At 47.8% G+C, this 20,212-nt stretch overlaps 1 protein-coding gene across 1 annotated transcript in view; it reads left to right on the forward strand.

The window, feature by feature from the left end:
- Positions 1 to 1,373: 1,373 nt before the first annotated feature.
- Positions 1,374 to 20,212, forward strand: part of dnah2 (dynein, axonemal, heavy chain 2) — a 166,007-nt gene continuing 147,168 nt past the window's right edge. Inside the window, exons 1-7 of the mRNA XM_078533744.1 lie at positions 1,374 to 1,496; positions 2,478 to 2,706; positions 4,675 to 4,785; positions 6,233 to 6,471; positions 11,114 to 11,305; positions 17,591 to 17,796; positions 19,403 to 19,532. Coding sequence (XP_078389870.1) covers positions 1,374 to 1,496; positions 2,478 to 2,706; positions 4,675 to 4,785; positions 6,233 to 6,471; positions 11,114 to 11,305; positions 17,591 to 17,796; positions 19,403 to 19,532 — 1,230 coding nt within the window. The remainder of the gene's footprint in view (positions 1,497 to 2,477; positions 2,707 to 4,674; positions 4,786 to 6,232; positions 6,472 to 11,113; positions 11,306 to 17,590; positions 17,797 to 19,402; positions 19,533 to 20,212) is intronic.

A 20,212-nucleotide genomic window follows, 5' to 3' on the forward strand; every position in this document is an offset into this window, starting at 1 on the left:
ATTGGCCTCGCATGGAGGAAGCCCAAAAATCAACAGGCTTAGATCTCGGGCATGAAGAGGAAGGGTCATTTCCATCAGAAGCCCCCTTCTGAAGTCGGGGGCACCTCCCTTAAGGTCCGGTGGCCTCCGGACCTCCCTGCCCAATCCCCAGCCCTGGCCTCTCCCCTGAGACCCCAATCTCCCCCCTTGGCGTTGTCCCCCTCAAGGCCTCCTCTACCCTCCCCGCCTTGGGACCCTTTAAACTTACCCAGGCCTCCGGTGCCCTAACTTAGTCTCAGGCGTCCTCATGCAATTCCTCTTCAGTCCACTACAGTTCTTGTTGATGCAGGGACTGGAGAGCTGCTGGCCAACCAGATTGGCTGCCAGCTCTCTAAGGTGGGTCAGAAGTCCCACCAGCCGTCACTTAACCCTCATCTGAGTGTGAAATGGCTGCGGGGCACTGGGAGTCATTGGTGGTGTGTTCCCTGCCGACTCTTCCGATAGCGGGAAACAAGACCCTGCATTCGAAAAATTCTGGCCCTAGTTTGTGGAACAAGAACAGAAAGTGCTGGAGAAATTCAGCAGGTCCGGCAGCATCTGTGGAAAGGGAAATAGAGTTAATGTTTTGCATCCCATATGACTCTTCTTTGGAACTGATTGTTACAATTGTGTCATTGCTCCTTGTAATTTAACCCTCGAAGTCACGGTATCGTTTTCATACCTTGGAGAGTTGTAGGGCTGAAGGAGGTTACAGAGATAGGGAGGGGAAGGGATGCGAGGGATTTGAAAATGAGGATTAATTTTAAAATTGACGTGTTGCAGAGCCGATAAGACTTACATATCCTCAGGATGACTTGAGGAGTTTCCAACCAATGAATTACCTTTGAAGCGCAGTTGGAATTGTTATATAAGAAAATTTGTAGTCAATCAGTTCACAGGTCCCATGAACAGCAGTGAAAGAAATGATCAAATCAGAATTTAGTTTTGGTGTTTTTAGTTGGCTGAGGAAGTTGGACAGAACCACCTGAATAGTTCCATGGTATTATCTCCATTCACCTGAACAGAGACGAGGAGGCCCAGTGTAACAGCTCATTCAAACATCTGGGGAAGTGCAGCACCCCCTTGGCTGTGTGCCAGGGTGTCAGCTTAGATTATGTTCTCACATCCTGGCGTAGGACTGGACCCCACAAATTCAAGGGGAAGAACGCTGATCCAAGCTGGCATTCCTGGGAGGTGGTTGGGGGGTGGCGTGGTGCTCGAGGTGGGACCCTGGGCCAAGGGTCTGCTGCTTAGCACAAGTGTTAGAATCCCTGAAAACAAACCTCGCCTGATGTTTTCGGTTGCAGAATTACCTCATCAAAAGTCGGCTGGTTTTGGAGAATCTTCAGCCTGAAATGTGGAATGAGGAACATGAGAACACTCTTGATGATTTTGTACAGGATCTGAAGCAGAGGGTTCTGACTGTGCACATAGATCAGTACCTTGGGCTGCAGGTGCTCCTTGGCACACCGTCACAGGTATGTTTTAATGTAGGATGATTCAGGCAGGCTCCATTCATGAACAGTGGAGGGATTAGGAACAGGAGGAGGCCATTCAACCCCTCCAGCTTGTTCTGCTATCCGTTTAGATCAGGGCTGTTCTGTATCTTAACTCTATTTACTCAACTTTCATATACCTTAATACCCTTACATATATTATATAGATATGTATATATACTCTTACTTTCAAATACCTTAATACCCTTTTCCAACAAAAATCTACCAATCCTAGCTTTTTTGAAATTTACAGTTGAGCTCCAGCATTTTTGGGAGAGAGTTCCTGATTCCCACTCCCCTCTGTGTGAGGAAGCGCTTCCTGACATCACCCCTGAATGGCCGGGCTCCAGTTCGAAGGTTCTGCCCCCTTCTTCTGAACCCCCCACCCCGCCTATCGAATCCTTTAATCATCTTAAACCCCTCAATTAGCCCACTCCTTAATCTTCTACACTGGAGGGAATACAAACTTAGCCTGTGCAACCTGGCGCTTATGGTTTAACCCTTTTAGCCCCGGTATGATTCTGGTGAATCTGTGCTGCACCCCTTCCAAGGCCAATATCTCTTTCCTGAGCTGGGGGCCCAGAACTGAACCCAGTTACTGCAGACACTGTAACCAGAGCTTTATATCAATGGAACAACATTTTGACCCCTTTGTATTCCATTGCAATAAAAGCTAAGATTGCATCAACCTTTTTAGTTAATTTACTGACTTTTAATGATTCTGCGCTGGGCTCTCTAAATTTGTTTTGCTTCTCCTCAGTTGCTAGCTTCTCACATTTTGAATGTGCTCACACTTCCTCACATTGAACTCCATCCACCATAGTTTTGCCCACTCACTTAGTCAAGTATTATAGTTTAGTACGTAGATTATTCCCCCCGCAGCTCCAGTCCCTCCCCACCTCAAGAATGTTATCTCCATGAGCTCCATGACCAACTGAAGTTTATTCCCCTCTTCCTGTGCAGCCCACAGATTATCTCATGTACTTCATCCGCAAGGAGAATGCCAATATCGATGCAGAGAACTTTGTGCACGTTGTCCAGTTTGGAAGCATCCGGGGAGGGCACCTGGAGAGCCTGCTGAGGCACATGCTGGGCATCTACGGTCCTCAGTTCCTGGACAACCGAATGTGGCCTGACAGCCTCAAGAACAATTTTTCGGCACATCTTCACAAGTTCCTCGCCAGCCTTACAGGTACCTGCTTGCCAGTTCTAGAAGGTTGGACTACCCAGTTTCCCTCTAGGTGTCAGCCTGGACTCAGCAGATAGCACCTTTGCTCTTGCCTCAGAAGTCATGGGTTTGAGTGCATGCTCCACAGACTTGACCACTTAATTTTGGCTGCTGCTCCCAGTGCCAGCACTGAGAGAGCACTGTAATACCAGAGGGTCAGCACTGAGAGAGCACTGTAATACCAGAGGGTCAGCTGAAAGAGCGCTGTACTGTCAGAAGGTCAGCTCTGAGACAGCACTGTAATACCAGAGGGTCAGCACTGAGAGAGCACTGCACTGTCGGAGGATCACCACTGCAGGATACTGACTTTCGGAAGGTCAGTGCTGAGGGAGTGCTGCACTGCTGGAGAGTCAGTACTGAGGGTGTGCTGCACTGTTGGATGGTCAGCACTGAGAGCACACAGTACTGCCAAAGGGTGAGCACAGAGAGAGTGCTGCACTTTCAGAGGGTCAGTACTGAGGGAGTGCTGTACAGCCAGAGGGTCAGTACTGAGGGAGAGCCGCACTATTGGAGGGGTAGCACTGAGGGATCGCTGCACTATTGGAAGGTCAGTGGTAAGGGAGTACTGCACTGTTGGAGGGTCAGTACTGAGGGACTGCTGCACCGTCAGATGGTTGGTACTGTTCTTGGAGGGTCGGTACTGAGAGAGCATTGCACTGTCGGAGGATCACCACTGTGGGATCACTGACTATCGGAAGCTCAGTACTGAGGGAGTGCCGCACTGTCGGAGGGTCAGTACTGAGGGAGTGCCGCACTGTCGGAGGGTCAGTACTGAGGGAGTGCTGCACTGTCAGAGGGTCAGTACTGAGGGAGTGCCGCACTGTAGGAGGGTCAGTACTGAGGGAGCGCCGCACTGTCGGAGGGTCAGTACTGAGGGAGCGCCGCACTGTCGGAGGGTCAGTAGTGAGGGAGCGCCGCACTGTCGGAGGGTCAGTAGTGAGGGAGCGCCGCACTGTCGGAGGGTCAGTAGTGAGGGAGCGCCGCACTGTCGGAGGGTCAGTAGTGAGGGAGTGCCGCACTGTCGGAGGGTCAGTAGTGAGGGAGTGCCGCACTGTCGGAGGGTCAGTAGTGAGGGAGTGCCGCACTGTCGGAGGGTCAGTAGTGAGGGAGTGCCGCACTGTCGGAGGGTCAGTAGTGAGGGAGTGCCGCACTGTCGGAGGGTCAGTAGTGAGGGAGTGCCGCACTGTCGGAGGGTCAGTAGTGAGGGAGTGCCGCACTGTCGGAGGGTCAGTAGTGAGGGAGTGCCGCACTGTCGGAGGGTCAGTAGTGAGGGAGTGCCGCACTGTCGGAGGGTCAGTAGTGAGGGAGTGCCGCACTGTCGGAGGGTCAGTAGTGAGGGAGTGCCGCACTGTCGGAGGGTCAGTAGTGAGGGAGTGCCGCACAGTCGGAGGGTCAGTAGTGAGTGGTGTTGCACTGTCGGAGGGTCAGTACTGACTGAGTGCAGCACTGTTATAGTGGCAGTATCAAGGGAGCGCCGCACTGGTAAACATCTCTTTCCCTCTCCCACTCCTTGTCTCAAGAAGGTTGAACAATGGATTCACAGATGCTAACTCCCCTTCCAGTGTCTTACCCAGGCAGCCAACCTGCATGGGGGTTAGTGAGTGCTGGCAGATAAGCCAGCCAAGATCATTGATCCTCTTCTCACCTGATATCTTCACAGAAACGCTTTCCTCAGGGTCTGGGCTGGCGGTGGGGGTGGCTGGTGCTAGATTTGGAGTGAAACACCCGCCCTCCCGACTAAGCCCATGGGGGCACTGAGGCCTATTGGGCCACTCAGACTACTGCCTGGGTCAGACCAGTTAACCGTGTGGTTTGGATTGGAGCTGGGAGCCTCCGTCACACCATGCCCACTACCACTCCACCCACTTTACCATTAGGGACGCTGTGCCAGAGATTTACACAGCTTTACTATTCCCCTGCTGTTCTCCGTAGATGCTCGCTACAAGTTGGACGGCCACACAGTCCTCTATATCCCAATTGAAAGCTTGAACCTGACTCCTGAACAGGCAGCAATGGACAAAGAGCTTGTACAGAGGCTGGAAAGTGAGTAGAGTTTACAATAAGAGTACACTGTAACCATTTTATACTCACCACCACACCCCTCACCTAACCACCGGTCATTCGTGGCTGATGGAGCTGTATGTAACCAGCGCTATCAATGGAAGACACATTTGGAGTGTTTAAATTCTGAGGTCCTTTGATCAAGCAATTGGTATAGCTGGCTGGTGAGTCAGTAACTGGAGGGTCAAAAGAAGGAAGGAGTAAGGAGGATTGTGATTTTGCAGAGGGTTATTCAGGTGTGGAGTGCCCCCATAATGGAAACAGAGTAGGGGGCAGGATTCATAATTTTTTTTTTTACAGAGTGATTATTGACACATCAATGTCACCCAATGAGCTAGAGCAGTGCTTGTGGTTTTAATTTATATTGTCTCCAAGTTGATAAATGGAAATACAGCAAAGCCTCCCAATAATATCAGGGGGATTTCTCCAGCAAAATGCAGTGAGTGGAGGATAGTTACACAATACTAGTGATACTTACAGGAGCGTGGGCTCCACTCTCTCTGGGAATTGTGGCGCTCACTATATATGCAGGTTATTTTATTTTTTTGAAAGGAAATATTTGAAAATTAAATTTTTTAAAAAGGTATTGGAAAAGGGCCAGGGTTCAGGAGTACATGGGTAGCTCTTTCAGGTTTGAAGGGAGGTACACAATGTGAAGAGAAAGTTTTTTGCCGAGCATCTTCCACTCACCAAAGGAGCCCTGAGCTCCGGATACATGTTAGATTGGATGACGTCTGGTCTACAGCACAGAACGTGCCTTTCAGCCTGATTGGTCTATGTTGCTGTTTAATAGTCTAACTCTCACCTCTCTTCGACTCAACTGATCAGCATATCCCACTCCTTCCCTCTGCTTCATGCTACTCCTAGCTTACCCTGAAATGCATCTGTGCTATTCACCTCAACCACTCCAGGAACTGAACACATAATCCAGACTGACACTCTGGTGGACAACCGTGGGAGTGCAGCACGGTCAGAGGTGATGATCTTTCGATGAGATGTTACATTGGGGCTCCTTGTTTCTGTTCAGGTCAATGCAGGTGATCCTGAGGCACTATTCATATAATACAGTCCTACACAAGTTCCTTCACCTAACTGTTTTTGGTCATTCCTCTCGTTGCTGTTTGTGGGACCTGTTGTGTACTGATTGCCTGCAAATTTCCTTGCGTAATAACTTCAACTGTACTGCAAAAATAATCATTGGTTCCTATGTAACAGATTAGAAGGTGCTGAATGGCCTCTTCCTGTCCCTGTGTATCAGGCTTGAGAGGCTGAATGGCCTCTTCCTGTTCCTGTGTAAAAGGATTGAGGGGCTGAATGGCCTCCTGTTCTGAAGATACAGGGGAGGAAATTAGGTAGAAGAGAGGCTGTGAAGGTGACTGGATATGTTGACCCGGGCCTCTGTGACTAACCTTTGTACTTCAATTTTCAGCCGCTGTTGTTCATTGGACTCGTCAGATAAAGGATGTGTTGAGTGCTCAAGAGGCCGTGGAAACAGGCGAGATCTCGGGTCCACTGGATGAGATTGAGTTCTGGCGCAACCGCTGTGATGATCTGTCGGGGATTGGTTTTCAGCTGGATAAAGCTGGTGTCAAACACATCCAGTCTATTCTCGAGCTTTCCAAATCCTCTTACATTGCTCCCTTTCTCAAACTAGCCAAGCTTATCCAGGTGTGTTGGAGCTAGGCTTTATATAAGGATAGTCTGATTGCCAGCCTGTGCAAGTTACTGACTTCTGCCAGGGCAGTGTTGGCTTTGCTGCTTATAAACCCTCTCTTCCCCTTCCACCTACTGTTCCCCAGCTACCTGCCCCCAGGGTATTTCCCTGCCCAGGGCTACCTGCTGCCCCCAGGGTATCTCCCTGCCCAGGGCTACCTGCTGCCCCCAGGGTATCTCCCTGCCCAGGGCTACCTGCTGCCCCCAGGGTATCTCCCTGCCCAGGGCTACCTGCTGCCCCCAGGGTATCTCCCTGCCCAGGGCTACCTGCTGCCCCCAGGGTATCTCCCTGCCCAGGGCTACCTGCTGCCCCCAGGGTATCTCCCTGCCCAGGGCTACCTGCTGCCCCCAGGGTATCTCCCTGCCCAGGGCTACCTGCTGCCCCCAGGGTATCTCCCTGCCCAGGGCTACCTGCTGCCCCCAGGGTATCTCCCTGCCCAGGGCTACCTGCTGCCCCCAGGGTATCTCCCTGCCCAGGGCTACCTGCTGCCCCCAGGGTATCTCCCTGCTCAGGGTACTTGTTCCCAGGGACCCCAGCTAATGATGAGGTTTGGGGTTCTTGTCATGAGGAGTGTGAGATCTCATTCCCTTTTCCTCCCCTGCCTTGGGCCTGGTATGCTGAGACTGAGTACTGTGCTCCTACTGATGTCCCAACTGACAGTGAGTTCAGCTCACTGCCTAAATCAGCTGACCCTAGCATTTTAAAAAGATTGATTGTTTCTGCAGGTGTTATTGCCTCTAATGTGAATAATTCCATGGATGACGTAGCCCCTGCTGTTATTTCCTTCCCCAGATCTACAAACGGTCATCTCACCAAAGTTAATTGTTATGTTAAAAAATCTTGCCTTAAAAAGTATACACATCCGGACTTTACTTCCCATTGTTGTGTGTTTTGGTTGTGCTTTTCTGTGAGAAGTTACTATTGTAAACCGCTGTCGTGTTCCCATTCAGTTGCAGCTGGGGGATGTGGGTGCCTTTGGACGTCAAGGCGATCCATGACAAACACGTCTGCAGGAAGTGTAAGCAGGTTGAGGAATTCCGGATCAGGATTATTGATCTGGAAGCCAAAATGCAGACACTGCACAACTTAAGGGAGGGGGAGAAATACCTGGATACTTTGTTCCAGAAGGCAGTCACATCTCTTAGAAGAGGGTCATCTGTTTTGGTCAGCAGTGAGGGACAGGAGGATGTGACTGTGAGCGAGGCAGGTAAAGGGACTGAGCAGACAGTAGTGGAGGAACCTCAGGCTTTGCAATTGTCCAACACGTTTGAGGTGCTCACAAGCTGTGTGGATGAAGGCGAGATCTGCAAGGTGGATGAGCAGGCTGGCCATGGCAATGTAGTACAGGAAGCTGTTCGTTTGCGGGGAGGAAAAAGGAATGTAGTGGTAGTAGGGTATAGTATAGTGAGGGGGATTGACACTGTTCTCTGCAGCAAAGAACGAGAATCGAGACATCTATGCTGCCTGTCTGGTGCCAGGGTTCAGGACATCTGCTCAGGGCTGGAGAGGAACTTACAGTGGGAGGGGTAGGATCCAGTTGTCATGGTCCATGTAGGTACCAATGGCATAGGTAGAACCAGGAAAGAGGTTCTGCCAAGTCAGTATAAGCAGCTAGGTACCAAATTAAGAAGCAGAACCTCAAAGGTAATCATCTCTGGATTATTACCTAAACCACATGCAAACTGGCATAGGGTAAATAGAATTAGAGAGATGGTCGCCACGTTACCAGAAGGATATGGAGGCATTGGAGGGGGTGCAGAGGAGGTTTACCAGGATGCTGCCTGGTCTGGAGGTTATTAGCTATGAGGAGAGGTTGGAGAAACTCGGATTGTTCTCACTAGAGCGATGGAGATTGAGGGGCGACTTGATAGAAGTTTACAAAATTATGAGTGGCATGGACAGAGTAGATAGTCAGAAGCTTTTTCCCAGGGTGGAAGAGTCAATTACTAGGGGACATAGATTTAAGGTGAGAGGAGAAAACTATAGAGGAGATGTGCGGGGCAAGTTTTTTACGCAGAGGGTAGTGAGTGTCTGGAATTCGCTGCCAGAGGAGGTGGTGGAAGCAGGTACGATAGTGGTGTTTAAGAGGCAGCTTGACAAATACATGAATAGGATGGGAATAGAGGGATGCGGACCGCGGAAGTGCAAAATGTTTTAGTTTGACAGGCAATATGATCGACGCAGGCTTGGAGGGCCGAAGGGCCTGTTCCTGTGCTGTACTTTTCTTTGTTCTTCTTTGTTCTTTGAATGCGTGGCACAAAGACTGATGTGGGAGAAGTGGGTTCTGGTTTGTGGGGCACTGGTATCAGTACTGGGGAAAGTGGGGGCTGTACTGTTGGGATGGTTTACACCTGAATCGTGCTGGGATGAGTGTCCTCGCAATTTGCATAACTAGGGAAGTAGAGAGGGCTTTAAACTAAACAAGAGGGGTGAGGGATCAAGCTTGGGTAGAGATATCAATTCAAGGTGTGGAATCAAGACAGGAGAGAAAAATAGTAATGTGAGAAATCAGGGTCAGAGAATGGCGGGAAGGGACAGAGAGAAAAAAACCTAAGAATACATCAACAGTTGACTAGATGTTACAAAGGTAACAAAAAGACAAAACTGAAGGCTCTCTATCTGAATGCACGTAGCATTCATAACAAAGCAAATGAATTGATGGCCCACACTGAAGTAAATAAATATGATCTGATAGGATGACATAATTGGGCCCTTAATATTAAGGGGTACATGACATTCAAGAAGAATAGGAAGCTGGGTAAAGGTGGAGGGGTAGCACTGTTAATCAAAGAGGGCATTGGTACAATAGTTAGAGATGACCTTGGCTTAGGAGATCAGGATGTAGAATCGGTTTGGGTGGAGATGAGGAATAGTAGGGGACAAAGTCATTAGTGGGAATTGGTCTACAGGCCCCTCTAACAGTAGCCAGTGTAGGACAAAGTATTCAAGAGAAAAAGTTGTGTGCTTGTGATAAAGGGACAGCAATAATCATGGGTGATTTTAATCTGCACATAAACTGGAAAAACAGACTGGCAGTAGTAGCTGCCACTGGATGAGGAGTTCTTAGAATGCTTGCGAGATAGTTTCTTAGAGCAGCACGTTCTGGAACCAACCAGAGAGCAGGTTATCTTAGACTTGGTATTGTGTAACGCGACAGGATTAATTAATGACTGGGAGTAAAGGAACCCCTAGGTAGCAGCGACCATAATATGATTGAATTTTAAACACAGTTTGAAAGGGAGAAGAGTGGGTCAAAGACTAGTATCTTAAACTTAAATAAGGGCAACTATGTGGGATGAAAACTGAGCTAGCTGAAGTGAACTGGGAAACTAGGCTAGAGGATAGATCAATAGAGAAATAGTGGCAGACCTTTAAGGGGATATTTCAGAGTATTCAGAATAAGTGCATTCCTATTATAAATAAAAATTCTAAGGGGAGGACCCCCACCCGTGGTCAACTAAAGAAGTTAAGCAAAGCATCAAACTTAAGGAAAAAGCATACAACCTCGCAAAGATGAGTGGCAGGACTGATGATTGGACAGAATATAAAGAATGGCAGAGAATGAATATAAGATTAATCAGAAGAAAGAAATTAGGGTATGAGAGGAAGCTAGCTAGAAATGTAAAAACAGATAGCAAGATACAGGTATTTAAAAAGGAAAGGATTAAGTAAAGCAAGTGTTGGTCCTCTAGAGAGTGACAGTAGGGAGTTAACAGTAGATAATAAGGAAATGGCAGAAGAAATGAACAAATATTTTGCTTCTGTGTTCACTATAGAGGATACAAAAAAACATTCCAGTAATAGCTGCAAATCAGGAGGTGAAAGGGAGAGAGGAACTTGGTGAAATTGAAATCACTGGGGAAATGATACTGAGAAAATTGATGGAGCTGCAGACTGGCAAGTCTCCAGGTCCCCATAACAAAAAGGTATAATCTTAAAATTAGAGCCAGGTAGTTCAGGAATGATGTCAGGAAGCACTTTTTCACACAAAGGGGTAATGGAAATCTGGAACTCTGTCCTCAAAAAAGCTGTGGATGCTGAAGTTTCCATGTCTGAGATCACTGGCAAATGTATTGGCAATTTGTCAGCATGTCTGATAAATTGGACGAGTATACTCAGTGTTTTTCCCAGGAGGGGCACAGCACCGTGACAATTAAACCATCACAGTGTTCATTTCAATAGATAGTATCGGATTGATGAGACAGAAATGTAGTCCTGATGCAATTCTTTAAATATGCAATTATAAAAATAACAAGAGCATTTAAAGCTTCAATTCGCTGTGCAGAACATTAAGATATAACTTTTAGAAAAGGGCGGCTGAAAACTGTCAGTCGTCTCGCCCCCACATTTCACAATCCTCTTGTCAAGCTCCCTCCCCGTCTGTTCCATCACTGCCCACCTCCGTAAACCCACCTTTTCAATCACCTTCCTTGCCTACCTCTTCTTGCTCTGGGTTCAAGCCCCCCTCCATAAGCAAGCTTAGCGAGGATTGCTGCTCTAAAGGTGCTGTATCAGTTCCCTTAGAAGTGCCTTTGAATCCAAGTGTTTTCTCCTGTTTTTGTATTTATTGAATCTTCTTACACTTCTTGTATTCAGGATGGACGCGCCCAGGCACAGTCAAACCTCAGCTTCCTGGCCATCCTCACAAACCCCTGTGCGGAGCTGACAATGCTGAAAGTCAAAGCCATACCAGAGAAGCTGCCTCACATCCTCAGTCTCATCCGTATCATCTGGGTCAATTCAAAGTTCTACAACACCAGGGATCGCATCACCGCTCTCTTCCGCAAAGTGAGTAAAATCAGAGCTGAGCATGCGGTGGGCCATGGCTCGATGGGTAACGCTCTCGCCTCTTGACTCAGAAGGTCGTAAGTTGAAACTCCACTTCAGAGACTTGAGCAGAAAAATAATGGGAAATTTCAAAACTGAGAGTGACAGATGTTGTCGGGCAAGGAGATTGAGGGTTACGGAACCCGGGCAAGTAAATGGAGTTGAGATACAGATCAGCCACGATCTAAATGAATGGCGGAGCAGGCTCGAGGGACTGAATGGCCTCCTGTTCCTGTCTTCCAAATAACCTTCCTGTTGCAGCCCTGCTTAAAATCAAGACCAATTTATTCCCAATGGTTAACTCATTCCCAGTGCCTTAATGATCTTTACATCACTCATTCAGGCAAATGCACATGGGATACAGGGTAATTTGATAAGGTGGATTCAAAATTGGCTTAGTTGTAGGAGACAGAGGGTGATGACAGAAGGATGCTTTAGTGACTGGAAGTCAGTGTCCAGTGGCGTACCACAGGGATCTGTGCTGGGTCCTCTATTATTCGCCATTTATATAAACGACATAGATGACTATGTGGGGGGTAGGATTAGTAAATTGGCAGATGACACAAAGATTGGCCAGGTGGTTAACAGTGAGGTTGAGTGTCTTGGGCTCCAGGAAGATATAGATGGGACGGTTAAATGGGCAGATAAGTGGCAGATGGAATTTAGCCCTGATAAGTGTGAGGTGATACACTTTGGAAGGAGTAATTTGACAAGGAAGTATTCAATGAACGGCATGACACTAGGAAGTTCTGAGGAACAAAGAGACCTTGGTGTGTGTGTCCATAGATTTCTGAAGGCAGAGGGGCATGTTAGTGGGGTGGTGAAAAAGGCATATGGGACACTTGCCTTTATCAATCGAAGCATAGATTACAAAAGTAGGGAGGTCATGTTGGAGTTGTATAGAACCTTGGTGAGGCCACAGCTGGAGTACTGTGTGCAGTTCTGGTCGCCACATTATAGGAAGGATGTAATTGCACTGGAGGGGGTGCAGAGGAGATTCACCAGGATATTGCCTGGGCTGAAACATTTAAGTTATGAAGAGAGGTTGGATAGACTTGGGTTGTTTTCGTAGGAGCAGAGGAGATTGAGGGGCGACCTGATCGAGGTGTATGAGATTGAGGGGCGTGGATAGGGAGCAGCTGTTCCCCTTACTTCAAGGGTCAGTCACGAGGGGACATAAGTTCAAGGTGAGGGGCAGAAGGTTTAGGGGGAATGTGAGGAAAACCTTTTTTACCCAGAGGGTGGTGACGGTCTGGAATGTGCTGCCTGGGAGGGTGGTGGAGGTGGGTTGCCTCACATCCTTTAAAAAGTACGTGGATGAGCACTTGGCACGTCATAACATTCAAGGCTATGGGCCAAGTGCTGGTAAATGGGATTAGGGAGGTAGGTCAGGTGTTTCTCACATGTCGGTGCAGACTCGATAGGCCGAAGGGCCTCTTCTGCGCTGTGCGATTCTGTGATTCTCTCCTCTGGCCTGAGATCCTGGAGCTTTTGGAACAGTGGCTCCCTTGTTACTGCTTCTTTATTTACCCCAGCTCGGCTGCTGGCCCATGCTAATGGATGAGCCTAAGTTGCTGAATTGAATGGAGATATGGTGCCTGGTTTTGAATGGGCCATTGAAACACCAACTATAGACTGCAGGGCTTCAATGCTGCAGGTTGTACAGGCAGGTTGATAATCTCTTGGAGTCTTGCTCGTAAACATGAGCAGTGGAAATGCTCAACAGGTCAGGCAGCATTCATGCCGAGAGAAACAGAGTTAACTGAGTACAGTTTCAGGCTGATGACCTTTCATCAGAACTGGAAGAAGTTAGCGATGTAACAGGTTTTAACCAGCTAGAGGCCGAGATGATGGGGTAGAGGGAGGGGAGAACAAAGAGGAAGGTGCGGCAGGGTGTAAAGCCGGAGATGAGATTAGGGCTGATGGTGCAAGGCAAAAACAGGTGGTAATGGGACAAGAAACAAAACATGGTCCAGAGGAGCTGAAACTGACCGAATGAGAATCATTGCTAACAAAGAAATCCTGGGAGCAGTGGCTACGACCTGAAACCACCATTGGCTCCTCTCCAATTGGCAAGGGAGATTAATTAAACCAGAGGACATTTTGTGAAACACCCCCTTCCACCGCCACGCATTAAGGTTTGAGTTTTGCTCAGTTACCTTTGGGGATGAGAGAGACTTTTCACAAATCTTGGAATGACCCTTGTTTAATTCTCTACCCTCGTGAAAGTAAATACATTGAAGAGGGGCCATGGTGGAGTCAGTTTTACACGGTTGATTGAAAAATACAGGAGCTGTGTACCATCTGGGCATTTGCTGTTCCATATCTGTTTGTACGTTTCAATAATTCAGTGTTATTCACGCTGTACACATTTCTAAAGCTGCGGTTTCTTCAAATGTTACTCGTCAGATATGAGAGAACAAACGATGAATACTTTTGTCTGAAATTATTCTCTCTGCTCGAATGGAGGTTCAAAACCTCTTGTCTGTAACGGCCTAATATCTCCAAAATAACAGAGAGGGGAATGTTGGAACACATTAAGCCTTTGTATGCTAATTGAAGAGCCAAATTTCAGGGTGCTGTTAGAAGTACTAAGTTAATTAGTTACAAAAGTTAAAGTACCAGATTGTGTAAATAAATTATGTAAATAAAGTACGCGAAGGAATTATGCATGATATGGAAATAGGTTGTGTAAATTTTAAATGGTAATTTAGTTCAATAAATTATGCAGTGAGTATGATTATCCTGGCTATGCGCTCTTTAGTTTAAATGAGATTAGTTTTGCATTACTTTGTGCTAATTAGCACCTTAGCATAATGGTTCAAAATACTCCATGCAATGAATTACCTTTTGGAGTGCAGTGACTGTGGCGATGTTGCCTCCCACAATCTTGTTGTTTATATTCTGACCACAAACCAGAAAACAAACTTGCTGTACCCACCTGCCATCCGGTCTCTTTTCCAGCTGAGTAACGAGATAATCCGTTTATGCTCCAAAGAGATCTCATTGGACAGGATATTTGACGGTCACATCAAAATGAGTAAGGCTACTCTCCACGACTGCATCGAGTGTTGCCAAGCCTGGAAGATGCACTTTGCACGCGCAGCCTCCATTCACACCAGGTGAGGTCTGGTCACATCCTCTGCTCAGTTGAAGTATGGATCCATGCTGCTGTCCCAGGGTTTAAACAGTTTGCTATCTCAGATTGTGGGATGTGGAGTGGGGGGAGTGGGGGGTGCGGGGAGAGCAATTTAGGGTTTCATTGGCCTATAAGCCTCCGGGCTAGGGTAGGAGGAAAACTAGGCAATCCTACTCCAGGTGCATGTGTGTGTCTGTGTGTGTATCCATATGTGTATGTGCGAGTGAAGGTGTGCCTCATCATAAGAAAGATCATAAGAATTTGGAGCAGGAGTAGGCTTGGGCCTGCTCCGCCATTCAATAATGTGTGATCTGATTATGGCCTCAACTCCACATTCCTGTCTGCATCCTTAATCCTTGACTCCCTTGTCAATCAAAGGTCTGTGTTGTATGTGTGTGAGTGTTTTTTTAAAATTCATTCATGGGACGTGGGTGTCGCTGGCTGGGCCAGCATTTATTGCCTATCCCTAATTGCACGTGTTCAGAAGGCAGTTAAGAGTCAACCACATTGCACTAGGCCTGGAGTCACATGTATGCCAGACCGGGTAAGGACGGCAGATTTCCTCCCCTAAAGGGCATTAGTGAACCAGATGGGTTTTTACAACAATCGACAATGGTTTCATGATCATCATCAGGCTTTTAATTCCAGAGTTTTATTGAATTCAAATTTCACCATCTGCCGTGGTGGGATTTGAACCTGGGTCCCCAGAGCATTAGCCTGGGTCTCTAGAATACTAGTCCAGTGACAATACCACTATGCCACTGCCTCCCCTGTGTATGCGTGTTGGATGAAAGTATTATGGGCCTCAGTCATAATGTCAATTGTAGTTGAATCGTGGATGCAGTAATACGTTGGTTAGTGTTTCTGGAATAGTAACCTGGAACTGGTGAGTTTAAATCCCACCCTGGCAAGCAGTGAAATTAAACCCCATAAATCTGATATATTGTGGGCTGGCACCAGGTAAAATGACCATGAAAGTTGCTGGATTGTCATCAACCTCCTTCAGGAAAGGGAAGCTGCCACCCTTACCCAGCCTGCCCTGGGCCTCCAATCCACACTCCATGATTGACTCTTTAACGTGTTCCACAGTGACCTACAAACTACCCCGTGCTAGAAGGCCCAGTGCTGCTTCCTTGGGTCAATAATTACCAGAGTCATTCGCATTGGGAAAATAACTTCCGAGGAACAAAGCGAGTTTGATCTCACACATGAGACACCAGTGGAACTGTACTGCAGCATGGTCCTCCACTTCCAGGAGGGGATTGGAGCAAGATTTAGGCTGGAAGTTTCAGGGCAAGGAAAAGCTGTATTTGTGTATCTGAGATATGCTCTTCCCTTCTGGTGACAGGTTTTCAAACATTCCCTGGATCTTAGACAACACAAGCGTCTTTGCTCAAGTGGATGCCTTTATACAGCGATGCAGGGACTTGCTTGAGGTACGCCAGCAAAAGCAATTTAATATTCATCCACAGGGAGGTTATAATAAAATAAACAAAAGCCAAATACTGCAGTTGCTGGAACTCTGAGAGATAGTCAGAAATGGTGGGAAGCTGTCAACAGGCCAGGCAGGACCTATGGGGAGAGAGAATTAATGTCCCAGCTCAATGACCTTTCATCAGAACTGTGAGAAGTTTAAAATTTAACAGTCCAGAAGCAAGTACAGTGCTAGGATTCAGGGGGCACATTCCCCATTATTCTTCCTTCCTTCCCACCCTTTTCCCTGTTTTTCTGCTGGAACTGCCTTCTCCTGTGTTCTGTCTCATCATGATAGCCAAGTTCCTCCTGTGTGACACAAAAGTAGCCAGCACTGACGGGCCAATTACTGACATAGGGAATGCACTGGACTTCAGTTTATTTTGTGCTCGAGGCTGGACTAGGCTGGGGACACAAGGAACAGGATTGCACTGAATCAGATGGTAGAGGCCTAGGTTTGCACTGGGCCAGGGACATATGGATATCAGCCATGGATCAGTGTATAGCCCTCTTGCCTTAGAGGTAGAATAATTCAGTTCTCGTTCCAAAAGCTTGAGCTCATAGTCCAGGCTTGACTTTCCCAGTGACAGTACTGAGGGAGTGCTGCACTGTCAGAGGGTCAGTACTGAGGGAGTGCTGCACTGTCAGAGGGTCAGTACTGAGGGAGTGCCGCACTGTCGGAGGGTCAGTACTGAGGGAGTGCTGCACTGTCAGAGGGTCAGTACTGAGGGAGTGCCGCACTGTCGGAGGGTCAGTACTGAGGGAGTGCCGCACTGTCAGAGGGTCAGTACTGAGGGAGTGCTGCACTGTCAGAGGGTCAGTACTGAGGGAGTGCTGCACTGTCAGAGGGTCAGTACTGAGGGAGTGCTGCACTGTCAGAGGGTCAGTACTGAGGGAGTGCTACACTGTCAGAGGGTCAGTACTGAGGGAGTGCTGCACTGTCGGAGGGTCAGTACTGAGGGAGTGCTGCACTGTCGGAGTGTCAGTACTGAGGGAGTGCTGCACTGTCGGAGGGTCAGTACTAAGGGAGTGCTGCACTGTCGGAGAGGCAGTACTGAGGGAGTGCTGCACTGTCGGAGGGGCAGTACTGAGGGAGTGCTGCACTGTCGGAGGGGCAGTATTGAGGGTGTGCTGCATTGTTGGAGAGGCCATCTTTCAGACGAAACATTAAATCAAGGCCCAGCCTTCCCTGTCAGGCGGACGTAACACCCGTGCAAGTGTTCTGAATAAGAGTAGGAGAGTTATCCCCGATGTTCTGACCAATATTTCACACTGAATCGGTAACGTTTAAAAACAGATAATCTGCTGACGTAACTTGATCCTGTTTGTGGGAGCTTGCTGTGTTCAAATTGACTGCTGTGTTTCCGACATTACAACAAAGATCAACCCTTATGGGCTGTGAAGTGCCTTGGGATGTCCTAAAGTCATGAAAGGCACTAGAGGAATGCACACCTTCCTATTTTTTTCCTTTCAGTGAGGAGATTAACGGCTGTGATAAAGCGTGGCCAAGGGAGAGTGAAAGTTCCCTTGACTTGCTGACAGCCTCGGGGTTGGTTTGTGAAAACCTGGTGTTAATCAATCATTTCTCCTGCAATTGCGTAAAATGCTGCTGTTTCCTCCATCAATCTGCCCAGGTGTGTGACTGCCAGGAGTTCTTTGCCCGATGGGAAGATGGCGAGCAGATACCACTGCCCTGTTTTGGGGGACATCGCGGTCCTGATATAACGCGGAGCCTCCTGGAGATTGAAGCCACCTTTGATAAAAACCTACACATGCTAAAAGCCATGAAAAATGAAATCCTGGATGTAAAGAATACATTCTGGCACGACGAGTACAGCAGGTCAGTCTTATTGACCCTGGCGAGATTGCTTTGGGAGCACATTTCCCAGTGTCAAACTTATTAGACAGTGTAGGAGCAGGAGGGGCCCATTGAGACTGCTTGGCTGTTTTGTTAGCCATGGTAGTTCACATCCTTTCCACCCCAATCCCATGTCTTTTCTCCATAGATGCCAGCTGTGGTTCAGTGGGTAGCACTCTCTCACTTCTGTATCAGATGGTGTGTTCAAGTCCCACTCCAGAGATTAGAGCACATAATCCAGGCTGGCACTCCCAGTGCTATGGTCCTGAGGGAAGGGTGCACCATTCAAAGGGCGGTGCTGAGGGAGTGCCGCAGTATTGGAGGGTCAGTGCTGAGGGAGTGCTGCACTGTCGGAGCGTTAGTACTGGGAATGCTGCACTGTCGAAGGGTCAGTACTGAGTGAGTGCTACACTGTCGGAGGTGCCTCTCTTGGATGAGATGGGAAACCAGATGCTGTTCTGCCCTCTTAGCTGGACGTTAATCACAGTATCACAGAATCAGTGCAGAATGAGGCTATTTGGCCCATCGAGTCTGCACTGGCTCTCTGAAAGAGCATTCCACCTAGTCCCACTCCCCTGCCTTATCCCCGTAACATTGCACATTCTCTCTTTTCAGGTAGCAATCCAATTCCCTTTTGAATACCTTGATTGAACCTGCCTCAAACACCCTTTCGGGAAGTTTGTTCCAGAATCCAAACATCCTCTGGGTGAAAAGATTTTTCCTCAAATCACATTTACTTTTTTTGCCAATTATTTTGAATCTGTGCCTGCTAGTTCTTGATGTTCTCTTGAACAGGAACAGTTTCTCACTATTTACCCTGTCCATACCCCTCAAGATCTTGAAAACCTCTTTCAAATCTCCTCTCAGCCTCTTTTCTCCAAGGAAAACAGTCCCAACCTCTCCAATCTATCCTCGTAGCTACAGTTCTTCATCCCGGGAATCATTCCTGTGAATTTCCTCTGTACTCTGTCCAATGCCTTCACATCCTTCCTCAAGTATGGTGCCCAGAACTGGACACAGCACTCCAGATTAAAGATTGCACTGCCACTATTTGAACAGGAGCAGTGGCGGTGGGGCGGGTGGGGAAGGTGTGGTGGGGTTTGGGGTGGGAAGCAGGGGGCAGAGGTAGTGAAGTGTCCTCTGGCCAATATTTATCCCTCAATCAACATCACTAAAAAAAAAAAGAGTATCTGGATCATTATCATTTTTTGCTGTTGTGTGGGATCTTGCTGTGCACAAATTGACTGCCACGTTTCCCACATTACAACACTGAGTACACTTCAAATGTACTTCATTGGCCGTAAAGTGCTTTGAAACATTCTGAGGTGGTGAAAGGTGCTATAGAAATGCAAGTCTTTCCTGGACCAACAATGTTGCCTGACCATTTTCCCCTCTGGGTCACTTTCTCAGGCCTGTGTAGAGGAAGCTTTGCAATGGCATCCCAAATGCTAACAAGGCAGCCCACTGCCTTCCAACAATCCACTCCCTTCACCATAGGCAGTATTCTCCTGGATTTATTTGTGCTACCCTGGGCCTTTAGAGAGAATGCTGAGTTTACAGCATCCCACTGTCTTACTTTTTTGTTCAGGTTCCGTTCAGCTATCAAAGATCTGGAAGTCATGACGCAGAACCTGATCTCGTCCTCGTTTGAAACCATGACTACAGTGCAGCAAGGGTTAGAGTTCCTGGACGTATTCCAGCGTCTTTCAAACCGTGAGGTACAGTACCTGCAATGTCTGAATCTGAGCAACCCAGGTTTAATATTGTACATACAACTGAAAGAAACTGCGTGTCACCTACATGGAAGGCCCTGAATTTGGATCAGGGTGAGGCACAGGCCAGAGGAGAGCTTCTCCCTTGGAGTTTAAAAGAAGGAGAAGTGATCTGATTGAAAGATATAAGATTTTGAGAGGGCTTGGCAGGGTAGATACTGAGAGGTTGTTTCCACCATGGCTGGAGAGTCTAGGGCTAGGGGGTGTTACAATCTCAGGATATGACATTTGTTATTTCAAACTGAGATGAGAAATCCCTTCACTCTGTTTTGAATCGATGGAATTGTATTTCTCAGATGGCTTTGAATGCTCAGTTGTTGACTATATTCAAGACTGATTTTTATTTTATTCAATCAGGGAATTGTAGGTGTTGCTGGCTAGGCCAGAATTTATTGTCCACCCCTAATTGCCCCTTGAGAAGGTGGTGATGAGCTGCCTTCTTGAACCGCTGCAGTCCATGTGGTGTAGGTACACCCACAGTGCTGTTAGGGAGGGAGTTCCAGGATTTTGACCCAGTGACAGTGAAGGAACGGCGATATATTTCCAAGTCGGGATGGTGAGTGGCTTGGAGGGGAACTTCCAGCTGGTGGTGTTCCCAGCTATCTGCTGCCCTTGTCCTTCTAGGT

The sequence above is a fragment of the Cetorhinus maximus genome, chromosome 34 (genome assembly GCF_964194155.1).
Source record: "Cetorhinus maximus chromosome 34, sCetMax3.hap1.1, whole genome shotgun sequence".
NCBI lineage: Eukaryota > Metazoa > Chordata > Chondrichthyes > Lamniformes > Cetorhinidae > Cetorhinus > Cetorhinus maximus.